This window comes from Xenopus tropicalis, chromosome 2 (assembly GCF_000004195.4).
Source record: "Xenopus tropicalis strain Nigerian chromosome 2, UCB_Xtro_10.0, whole genome shotgun sequence".
Taxonomy (NCBI): Eukaryota; Metazoa; Chordata; class Amphibia; order Anura; family Pipidae; genus Xenopus; species Xenopus tropicalis.
The window spans coordinates 69,306,212-69,318,926 of NC_030678.2; the positions used below are offsets into that span (position 1 = coordinate 69,306,212).

At 39.4% G+C, this 12,715-nt stretch overlaps 1 protein-coding gene across 6 annotated transcripts in view; it reads right to left on the reverse strand.

Moving 5' to 3' along the window:
• pacsin1 (protein kinase C and casein kinase substrate in neurons 1) overlaps nt 1–12,715 on the reverse strand; it is a 162,908-nt gene that overhangs the window by 28,597 nt on the left and 121,596 nt on the right. For all 6 annotated transcript variants that reach the window (XM_004910694.3, XM_031896856.1, XM_002938965.5 and 3 more), the window contains one exon: nt 6,651–6,771. In XM_004910694.3, the coding sequence (XP_004910751.1) occupies nt 6,651–6,771 (121 nt within the window). The remainder of the gene's footprint in view (nt 1–6,650; nt 6,772–12,715) is intronic.

A 12,715-nucleotide genomic window follows, 5' to 3' on the forward strand; every position in this document is an offset into this window, starting at 1 on the left:
AAACAAATGTTGCACAAGCTAGCCGCCCTGAATGCAATTAACTGGTGCACCAACGCAATACAACGCTCCTTACCAGATAGCGCTGGCTTGGAGGAAGGATGCAAATCCCAGTTAGAACCTAGAAAAGCCTGCTTATTGGGAACACATTCATAATATCACAGGGAGAGAAAGGAGGAACAATACTGCAAGAGCAAAGCAACCTACAAATAGTGTTGCAAACACGTGGTGTAATAAAGAGCACAAATACCCAATGTGTCTGCACAGAGGACTAAGGCTCAGAATAAAAAAAACTTAAAGATAAATATAGCAATAAAGATAGCAAAGTGCCCTAGGTACATACAAGCACCTTACCAGATAGCACTGCTTGACTGCAGAATGCAAACTCCAGTCAAAGCCTGGAAAATGGCTGCTAATTGAGTGCATACAATGTGATAGAGGAAGGAGGAACAATACTGCGGCAGCAGTGCAACACCAAACAGCTATGGAAGAACATGGTGTAACAAAGAGCACAAATACCCACTGTGTCTGCACAGAGGGCACACAAATAAAACATAAGAAATCACACAACAAAAAGGAGCACATGCACTCTACCAGTGACTGTCTGCAGGATGGAACCTCAAGCAAGAACCCTGACAGCTTTCAGGTAAGGGGCATAATTGCTAATTAGTATGCAGGCTTTAGACACACAGTGGATACTGCAGGGGCGGGCCAAGCCGACCGGACGCCCAAGGCAATGCGGTCGGCCACCTCGCCCCTGCACCTCTCCCCCCTCGCATGTGCGCACATTCGGGGAGCGGGGAGCAGGGGAAGGGAAGGAGTCATTGCCAAACGGTGAGGGAAAGAGAAGGGAGTGTGGGCTAGGGATAGGCAGGAGAGGTTCCTGCTTGGCGCCCCCCAATTATTGCACTGTGAATTGCAGTGAAATGTGAATTGCGCACAAAAATTTGCAAATGAGATTGGGATTTGCATGTGCATGCCCTCTGTGATTGTTTATTATGTATATATAGCGTTGTTTTAGCGAATATAAACTTTTGTGAAATTATAAAATTTGTGAAATTATTTTAGCGCATAATTTTTCATCACTAAAGTTGTGGCATAACTCGGACACAGAGTGTGCGCATACATATTTACAATTTGCAAATAAGCCATATTTAAAAAGCTTTAAGGACGTTCGCACTGTGAATAAAAATTTTGCTGTGTGAATAATTTTATGCTGTGCGAATAATTTTATGCTGTGCGAATTTTAAAAATGACCCACACTATGGGGCACATTTACTAACCCACGAACGGGCCGAATGCGTCCGATTGCGTTTTTTTCGTAATGATCGGTAATTTTGCGATTTTTTTCGGCGTCTTTACGATTTTTGCGTAAAAACGCGAGTTTTTCGGCGTCTTTACGATTTTTGCGTAAAAACGCGGGTTTTTCGTAGCCATTACGAAAGTTGCGCAAAGTCGAGATTTTTTCGTAGCGTTAAAACTTGCGCGAAACGTCGCGCCTTTTAAGTTTTAACGCTACGAAAAAGGCGCGACTTTGCGCGCAAGTGTTAACGCTACGAATAAATCGCGACTTTGCGCAACTTTAGTAATGGCTACGAAAAACTCGCGTTTTTACGCAAAAATCGTAAAGACGCCAAAAAACTCACGTTTTTACGCAAAAATCGTAAAGACGCCGAAAAAATCGCAAAAAATACGAAAAAGTCGCAAAATGTTCGTTTCCAATCGGAATTTTTCCAATTCGGATTCGAAATCGTGTCTTAGTAAATCAGCCCCTTAGTGTATTTTTCCTTTACATCTCAATATCGGAGAGGTCTTAGCTCATTAATATAATATAATCTGCTGCAGTATATCAATGTGGGATGTTATTTGCTGGTAATGTCTGTAGCTCACCTCTATGGTACCATTTCAGTATTCTTTAGTAGTGTAGCCTACCATTGAAGTGTTTGTAGTATATCGATACATAATTATATGTACTGTGAATAAAGTGGTAATGCATTACTTGATATTGATAGTGGATGACTTTTTGTCTAGGGTTCATATTACATAATCTGGCTATAGGACTATCTGGATTTATGCAGTACATTCTGTTTTTCTGCATTAGCTTGTTAGTATATTGAATTAGTAATCTCTACATCAGGTTTAACAAAGGTTTATATTATATGGGTATTCCAAGGCTCAGCCCTATAGTACCACAAATTTAATACTAAAGTCAAAAAGTGGTAAGTATGTTAAAGGAAATGTTGTCACACTCTTTAGTGTCTGTATCTGTATTGTGCAATTGTACTGCCATATTAGTTCTGTGTTCCTTTTTTTCAGGAAGAAATTATTCAACAATTGCCTTTGGCAACTATACTGTGGTCTTTCTTCTAGGGAATATTGTTAGTGTTTGTCTTCCATCACTATAGTGGTGGAAGGTTTGAAAAGATGTTCAGGAATTTTATCACAACCACCAATTTTGGGATAGCATTGCAACTCTATAGTTTGGAGTAGAAAGACATGGGTGCCCATTTTGAATTCACCCGAATATGTACTTGGGCATCAAACTGTTCAGTGGACCCTTGGCTTTCATGTTTGGGATGTTTTTTCTTGGTACCTAATGTTATGTGGGAGATAAGGTGCTTGAAAGTGCAAGGTTTCAAAAGATTTTCAGGTATTTCTTCAAAGTTTTTTGGGAAAGCATTGCGACTCTGCAGTTTGGAGTAGAAAGACATGGGAGCCCATTTTGAATTCACCTGAATGTGCACTTTCTAAAAATATATGGTTTTGGGGGGACAATGTATTTTTTGTGTTTTTACCCGACAAAAATGCAGTAAATGTATTGAATTTTCAGTAGCTAAAGAGATCTCCTGGACAATTTGTATGCACTAACTTCCTTTTGGGGTCTCTAAATGTCAGATACATCAGTGATCCTAAGCACAATGGGCATCAAACTGTTTAGTGGACCCTTGGATTTCATCTTAAGATGTTTTTTCTTGGAACCTAATGTTATGTGGGAGATAAGGTGCTCGAAAGTGGAAGGTTGGAAAAGATTTTCAGGTATTTCTTTAAAACCGCCAATTTTGGGAAAGCATTGCGACTCTGTAGTTTGGAGTAGAAAGATATGGGAGCCCATTTTGAATTCACCTGAATGTGCACTTTCCAAAAATGGTTTTGGGGGGTCAATGTATTTTTTTGTGTTTCTACCCCACAAACAATGCAGTAAATGTGTTGAATTTTTAGGACCCCTGGTTTTCATATTTATGATTTTTTTCTTTGTACCTAATGTAATGTGGGAGATATGATGCTTGAAAGTGGAAGCTTTGAGGCGATTTTTAGAATTTTCATATTTTTTTTATAGAAACTGCTAAATTCAGGAAAGCTTTGCTGTTTGATATTTAGGAGTTAGAAGACATTGCTACCCATTTTGGATTCGGCAGAATGTGTACTTTTCAAAACTATATGGTTTCCTAGGGTAAACCTAATGTTCCAGGATTTTTGGCTTTGCAATCTAAAGTATGTCGTATTCTGCTATAATGCTTTGAAAATTTGGTAATTTACTGCTGCGAGTTTTTGACCTATAGATGTCTGAAATCATCATAAAACTATACTTATCAGGTATTGGCATGTTTGGGAGTCGTGAGGCTTTCCAAATCAGTTGAATTTTTGTCCATAAAATAAAATATGTTTCTGGTATAAATCCCTGTATCTTGAAAAATATACATTTTTTTTTTTGTTCCAGAAAAAACTTGAGCAGATTTTGAAGGCTCAGGTTCTCCTGATTAAAACAATATATAGTTTGCCTACCTAAACTTAACCCTTGCCCCCACCCCACCCCCCCAGTATATGCCCCTAAAATGAGAGAACACAGAATGTTTACAAAAAGTCTGGCACTGAGGCAAAACCGAAATGTGAAATTCTGCTGGCACTTAAAGGGTTAAAGAAAAGGTATGTAAACAGGAGAGAGAAAAGGCAAGGGGATAGGGGAGGAGGGGTATGGGTTTCCTGGATATTGCACATTTTATATACCCAAGATGGGAATTATATTGATATCTGTAATAGTTCTGCAAAATATGTTGCCAATATATCAATAAAAGATACTAATAAAGCTGTGGCCCTATCCCTGTTAAAAGAGGGACTGTCCCGTAAAAAGTACTTTGTGAACCTCTGAACTTCATTTGCCAGTTTGCTTCCCAGTTCTCAAAATGAAGCAAAACTTTCTGCAAAAAAGCAACATCCTAATTGGAACTTTTCTACCACTGACATCAAACTTATAGTTTCCATTATATAGTTCACCCTTTTTAGCAAAACTGTAATAACACATAAAACAAGACCCCTGTCACGAATGCCACCACAGACGTACGTGACCAGGTGGGCAGCTGTAAGGGTTAACACATTAACTACACAGTTTTTCGCTAACTCATGCAATCAAACCCCAAACAGCCCCAACCCGCCTAAACTTAAACTGCCACCACCGCGTTTAAAGGCCGCAAGCACCCAAGTCTAAAGGTTCTATTGCACACTGACACTTCACAGAGGCAAATCACTCCAGACTTCCTAGCTAAGCACTCTCGCAGACAATGCAAGTTAGTCTACAGACAACACACAACTTTCCCGCCAGCAAACAAAAGGTTAAGCAGACACACTTTCCTTATAACTAGCAAGGGGTTAAAACACATTTACATACACACTCTTCTTAAAGCATAAAGGTTCAATAGAGCACAAAGAAAAACTTATTAAATTTTATATTTAATAATCCAAAGTGGACAGTGCATATGTTATATAAAAACAGTGAATGTTACAAAAAGACATACATGTTGCAAAACAGTTATAAAATAAAAAGGGATAAAAATGCAGAAACCTACATACATCACCAATTGAATGATCCTATGTAATTCCTGTTTCCAGGGGCACGGAGAAATAGCGACATATACCTCCCGAGCAGCTCGGTCCCCAAAGGCATATCTCTTCCCAGTTGTCTGGGCCATTGATATACAGTTCACAAGGTTCACACCCCCAGGTTACAAAGTTCACGCCCCCATCCAATGAGAAAGGTGAGGGCGGGTCAAGATTTGGTAATTTTTATTTTCCAGCTATCCTGAAATACTTATGTTGCAAGAAGATAGGCACTCACGTATAAGTAGGTCCAAGGGAGCCTGGGTGCAGTCCCAAAATAATAGATAGAGTAGCTGTAGAGAGAGTCCGCACTCACCGGTCTTACAGAAATGTAGAGGTGTTTATTCAAATCAACATCTAAATGTCTAGATGTTGATTTGAATAAACACCTCTACATTTCTGTAAGACCTGTGAGTGCGGACTCTCTCTACAGCTACTCCTTAAATACTTATGGGTATTCACCAGAATTATAGAACCATGTGCATTATGTGGGAAATGGAATTCTCTTTTCATAGACACCAAACACACCAGGCCTAACCCATATTATTCTGGTGTCATCAGAATATTAGATAATCCCGAGATGGATCATCATAACATAGGAGTGTTTGGAGTCTGTGGGGAGCCCTAGCTACAAGCTAATGGCTGGGCGCCATGATTTTTATCTTTTTTTTAAAAGGTATTTATTTTATGGGCCCAGAGAAATATTAGCTAAGAATCTGCTAAGAAGAGACAGACCCCCACTGTAGCACAGGTATGATAATTTGGTTACCCTTGTTGATTAATTCTGGCTCTTCACACCTTGCTAGCCAGCCCGACTTCAGTGTCATTTAGGGGGTATTTGTGAATTACCCCCTACCATGAGGGGTTTCCTTCAATTGTGGATTCCAAGCAGACTTCTAAATTGAAAACTTAACCCTTTACTGCTGGGCCTAACATGACAACCCCAAACCCCCCAGAAATGTGTTCAAACTTTAAATAACCTGCTAAATTTTTTAAAATGGGAATGGTATGTAGGGGGCATTTCTTTTTGTCCCTCTGTGCATTTTTCAAATGTTGGGAGGTATGGATGGCAGGGGCCTATTGTTTTCCTTAACTGGAATGAGGCTATATTGGCCTGCAGCACTGGTGGGGGAAACAATATGGGGGTAATTGTTGCCCTGTAGTAAAGTAAATGAGATTACTATGTACATTCTTTGGAGAGTTATATTCTAAAGTAACTGTTACACATATATCTTTGTAAAAGTGTTATCTCCTCCAACAGATAATAAGGCCCCCCCTTAGTCGTTCCCTGTGACCCCAATCTACTTTTACAGCTCTTTCAGTAGCTTCTCCATTATGCCCCGGCTAGTTTAAGCACTCCTCCAGTCTTTCTTTCTGCTAGCACAGTGGATCCCCTTTCATTTAGATGCAATTTGCTATAGCTGTATAGTTTGTAGGACAAAAAAAAAATTAGTCTAGTGATCTAGAATCCCAAATCCTTTCTTTCCTACACCAAAACCAAATAGAAGGTTATATAATAAAAAGACAAGAAGGACTAAATAGAAGGAAACATAATAAAAATCAACAATAACATTGTAGCCTCACAGGGCAATAGTTTTTTGGCTGCCCCATTTGGAACCCCAAGCTGAAACAAGGAAAAGGGGTAAGGCAAATAATTCAAAAATTATAAGATAGAAATAATAAAGACCAATTGCAAAGCTGCTAGGAACAGGAAATAACGCAATTTGTGTAACATACTAATTAACTTAAAGGTGAACCACATCGCAGCAAAGTTTACTCACCTCAAATTGTGGCCAGTTCATATGCATTCCAGGACCATGATATACTCTGAACCATCGAAGATCTTCCTGAACATCTGAGCTTTGGATTGTTTGCTCCAGTTCTTGGTATACTGCGGCATAGCTGCGAACACAAGGCACATGTCAACCATATTTCATACCATATATTTTATTTCTATTTTGTGCCCACATACAGGGAAATCTCATTTGTCACTTTACTGCATTATTATACTTAAAGGAGAAGGAAAGGCTAATAAAGAGTTAATCTCAAGCTGCAGGCATACCTTTAGTTGTCTCAATAGTGCCCTTAAGTCTCCACATATTTCTCCCGTTCAGATGATCAGAAGCCAAACAGGAAGAAAAAATGCAGAGCTATGTAAAGGAAGCTTCCATAATGCCTCGCTCCTGCACCAAGGGCAAGACCAGTGTACATGCTCAGTTAGTAAGACTATGAGTCAGCTTCCTGCTGATTGGCTCAGATCCACATTCCTAAGGGGGGGAGTGAGTTCTTAGCATTCTTGAGGGAGGGGGGAGCAGGAGAGAGTTTTTACCTTTCTTTCCCCTTTAATACACTTAAAATTCTATCATGCATACATTAAGTGAAATATTCTAGTGTATTTCTGCTATAAACTGATATTGTTATTAACTATAAGTTTAAGTAAATACAGCCATAAAGACGTAATGAGCTGCTGTTCTGAGTCCTCTGTTAAAAGAAACACCACAGCAAAATCCTTCAGAGCACAGCACATGCCTGCACAGCTTCTTCTCCCCTCTCTCATTCCTGCTGTAATCTGAGCTGAGAGCTGTTGCAGGGGTCAGTGTGCAAGCAGCAAAGTGATGTCAGACCCAGCTAAAATGGCCGCTTAACCAGAGAGAGCTTCTTTTTACTGTTTTACTCAGTTTTACATAACTGTAAAACTCAGTTATGGTAAAGCCTTCTGTAGAATAAATATAGTGCTCTGGCTTGCATTATTGTGACTAATCTATTGGCAACAAAATGCCTCAGTAGCTTTCCTTCTCCTTTAAAATATCACAAAGGGAATTGCTTTGATCTTAACATAGTCTTTTTATTTGTATGTTTGCTGATCATAAATAATTAGCAAGCGACAAGCTTTTGTAATATCATGAGCAAATGGTAAAATTAACAGTAACCCAATAACCTGTAGTAACAAATTATTACTTCAAAACTTGAGCTAGAAACTGAACATAAACAGTATGAGTGATTATTTTTAAAGGAGAAGTAGAAGTTTGTTGCTAGGTTGCAGTTAGCTATCTATTTAGCAAAGTCAAATAAATTTACTAGATAAAGGGGGCCTTTTTCAAACCAGAATACAGTGTGCAAAAAAAGCCACAATAGGCCATATATTGCATTTTGCACACCACATTATAGTTACATAGTTATAGTTACATAGGGTTGAAAAAAGACCAGTGTCCATCAAGTTCAACCCATCCAAGTAAACCCAGCACACCTAACCCACACCTACCAATCTATACACTCACATACATAAACTATAAATACAACCACTAGTACTAACTGTAGATATTAATATCACAATAGCCTTGGATTTTCTGATTGTTCACGAACTCATCCAGGCCCCTCTTAAAGGCATTAACAGAATCTGCCATTACCACATCTCTAGGAAGGGCATTCCACAACCTCACTGCCCTCACCGTGAAAAACCACCTACGCTGCTTCAAATGGAAGCTCTGTTCCTCTAATCTAAAGGGGTGACCTCTGGTGCGTTGATTGTTTTTATGGGAAAAAAGAACATCCCCCATCTGCCTATAATCCCCTCTAATGTACTTGTACAGAGTAATCATGTCCCCTCGCAAGCGCCTCTTTTCCAGAGAAAACAACCTCAACCTCGACAGTCTCACCTCATAGTTTAAATCTTCCATCCCCTTAACCAGTTTAGTTGCACGTCTCTGCACTCTCTCCAGCTCATTAATATCCCTCTTAAGGACTGGAGCCCAAAACTGGTGAGGTGAGGCCTTACCAGGGACCTATAAAGGGGCAAAATTATGTTCTCATCCCTTGAGTCAATGCCCTTTTTTATACAAGACAGCACTTTATTTGCTTTAGTAGCCACAGAATGACACTGCCTGGAATTAGACAACTTGTTATCAACAAAAACCCCTAGATCCTTCTCCATTAAGGATACCCCCAACGCACTACCATTCAGTAGATAGTTCGCGTTTATATTATTTCTACCAAAATGCATAACTTTGCACTTATCAACATTGAACCTCATTTTTGCTGCCCAGTTTTCTAATTTTGTCAAATCGCTCTGCAAAGCGGCAGCATCCTGCATGGAACTTATAGTTTTGCACAATTTTGTGTCATCAGCAAAAATAGAAACAGTACTCTCTATGCCCTCCTCCAGGTCATTAATAAACAAGTTAAAAAGCAAAGGACCAAGGACTGACCCCTGCGGTACTCCACTAACCACACTGGTCCAATTAGAAAATATTCCATTTACCACCACTCTTTGTACTCTATCCTTCAGCCAGTTCTCTATCCAATTACAAATATTATGTTCTAGGCCAATATTCCTTAATTTGATCATTAACCTTCTGTGAGGTACTGTATCAAACGCTTTAGCAAAGTCCAAGTAGATGACATCAACTGCCATTCCAGCATCGAGGTTCCTACTCGCCTCCTCATAAAAGGCGACTGAATTAGTCTGGCAAGATCTGTTACGCATAAAACCATGCTGGCACAAACTAATAGTATTGTGAACTGCAATGTATTCAAGTACCCTATCCCTTATTACCCCTTCCAAAAGTTTTCTTACTACTGATGTCAGACTAACAGGCCTATAGTTTTCAGGCTGAGAACGGGATCCCTTTTTAAATAACGGCACCACATTAGCAATCCGCCAGTCTCTCGGCACCATGCCAGACCTCAATGAATCCTAAAAAATTAAGTGAAGAGGTTTGGCAATCACAGCTCTCAGCTCATTTAATACCCTGGGATGAATCCCATCCGGCCCTGGACCTGTGTTTACCTTTACATGTTCAAGTCTCTTTTGAATTTCCTCCTGAGTGACCCATGCGTCAGTAGCTAAATTACTAGAGCTGGGCATATTAAAATGGAAGCCTTCATTATCTGGCTCCTCAGATGTATAGACAGATGAAAAATAAGAGTTCACAATTTCAGCTTTTCCCCCGTTCTCATCAACCAACTTACCCCCCCCCCCCGTGATAATAAGGTTACCACCCCTTCTTGCTTCATTTTTTTTACTATTCACATAATTAAAAAATAATTTTGGATTCTTTTTACTCCTAGCTGCAATATCCCTTTCCATTTCTATTTTAGCTTGCTTGATAGCTTTTTTGCATGCTTTATTTGCTTCCTTGTACCTGATGAAAGTTTCTGCTGTCCCAGCTAACTTGAATGCCCTAAAAGCACGTCTTTTCTTACCAACCTCGACACTAACACCTTTATTCAGCCGTAAAGGTTTTGCTTTGCGATGCCTCTCCTTGCTTACAAGGGGGATATACTGTTGTGTATACCTGCAAAGCAATGTTTTAAAGATGTTCCATTTTCCTTCTGTGTCTAACCCCATGAAAAGCCTTTCCCAGTTGACACATTGCAGAGATGCCCTTATACTGGCAAAGTCTGCACGTCTAAAATTGAGAGTTCTCTCTGAGAAAATGGCCAGAAGCTTCTGGGATCTGTTTTGAAGCTCAGGGATCTGCAGCTTCCCCCAAGAATACAGCATTAATCCATGATAACAAAGTTACATATTTAAAATATATGTAAAAACACTCTATACTATATGTGAGTTGCAGTTCAGCCTTACAGGTTGTTTCTCTTTACTTGTCTCTCTCTTTTTTTTTTTTTCCTTTTAATTTCTTGTTTTTCTGTATATGTTCCACATGTAATAGATCACTAGGGATATAAATGTATATTAATTTTTTACTGGTTCTTTTTTAACATCTATGTGGTTATTTATGCACGGTTGGTGGGTGATTATTGGCCATTCATTTAGTGACATCATCAGCTGTATTTTGGCACCAGTTTGGGTTTATCAGTGGGATTGTGTGTATTTTTTTTTTACTTTGAGAAAGGCTGTGGAGAAAGCCGAAACATTAGTTTAACTTTTGCAACAGTAAAGTAATTCTTTATTTTCCCACTAAGTATGGAAACTTTGAGTGCAGCATTCGTTTTTACATTTATTTAAAAATAGCTAGTAGGTTTGTAAATATGCTAAATGACAACTTTTTATTTCAGGCAGTTCAAGAACCCACTAGGAATGACGCTATTTTGGACCTGGTGATTTCTAATAATAATGAACTTATCTCTAACATTTGTGTGGGTGAGCATTTGGGGAACAGTGATCACAACATGGTCTCCTTTGAGATAATGCTGCAGAGACAGCGCTATAAGGGAGTAACTAAAACACTCAATTTTAGACGTGCAGACTTTGCCAGTATAAGGGCATCTCTGCAATGTGTCAACTGGGAAAGGCTTTTCATGGGGTTAGACACAGAAGGAAAATGGAACATCTTTAAAACATTGCTTTGCAGGTATACACAACAGTATATCCCCCTTGTAAGCAAGGAGAGGCATCGCAAAGCAAAACCTTTACGGCTGAATAAAGGTGTTAGTGTCGAGGTTGGTAAGAAAAGACGTGCTTTTAGGGCATTCAAGTTAGCTGGGACAGCAGAAACTTTCATCAGGTACAAGGAAGCAAATAAAGCATGCAAAAAAGCTATCAAGCAAGCTAAAATAGAAATGGAAAGGGATATTGCAGCTAGGAGTAAAAAGAATCCAAAATTATTTTTTAATTATGTGAATAGTAAAAAAATGAAGCAAGAAGGGGTGGGAACTTTATTATCACGGGGGGGTACGTTGGTTGATGAAAACGGGGAAAAAGCTGAAATTTTGAACTCTTATTTTTCATCTGTCTATACATCTGAGGAGCCAGATAATGAAGGCTTCCCTTGTAATATGCCCAGTTCTAGTAATTTAGCTACTGACGCATGGGTCACTCGGGAGGAAATTCAAAAGAGACTTGAACATGTAAAGGTAAACAAAGGTCCAGGGCCGGATGGGATTCATCCCAGGGTATTAAATGAGCTGAGCGCTGTGATTGCCAAACCTCTTCACTTAATTTTTCAGGATTCATTGAGGTCTGGCATGGTGCCAAGAGACTGGCGGATTGCTAATGTGGTGCCGTTATTTAAAAAGGGATCCCGTTCTCAGCCTGAAAACTATAGGCCTGTTAGTCTGACATCAGTAGTAGGAAAACTTTTGGAAGGGGTAATAAGGGATAGGGTACTTGAATACATTGCAGTTCACAATACTATTAGTTTGTGCCAGCATGGTTTTATGCGTAACAGATCTTGCCAGACTAATTTAGTTGCCTTTTATGAGGAGGTGAGTAGGAACCTTGATGCTGGAATGGCAGTTGATGTCATCTACTTGGACTTTGCTAAAGCGTTTGATACAGTACCTCACAGAAGGTTAATGATCAAATTAAGGAATATTGGCCTAGAACATAATATTTGTAATTGGATAGAGAACTGGCTGAAGGATAGAGTACAAAGAGTGGTTGTAAATGGAACATTTTCTAATTGGACCAGTGTGGTTAGTGGAGTACCGCAGGGGTCAGTCCTTGGGCCTTTGCTGTTTAACTTGTTTATTAATGACCTGGAGGTGGGCATAGACAGTATTGTTTCTATTTTTGCTGATGACACTAAATTGTGCAAAACTATAAGTTCCATGCAGGATGCTGCCGCTTTGCAGAGCGATTTGACAAAATTAGATAACTGGGCAGCAAACTGGAAAATGAGGTTCAATGTTGATAAGTGCAAAGTTATGCACTTTGGTAGAAATAATATAAACGCAAACTATCTACTGAATGGTAGTGTGTTGGGGGTTTCCTTAATGGAGAAGGATCTAGGGGTTTTTGTTGATAACAAGTTGTCTAATTCCAGGCAGTGTCATTCTGTGGCTACTAAAGCAAATAAAGTGCTGTCTTGTATAAAAAAGGGCATTGACTCAAGGGATGAGAACATAATTTTGCCCCTTTATAGGTCCCTGGTAAGGCCTCACCTTG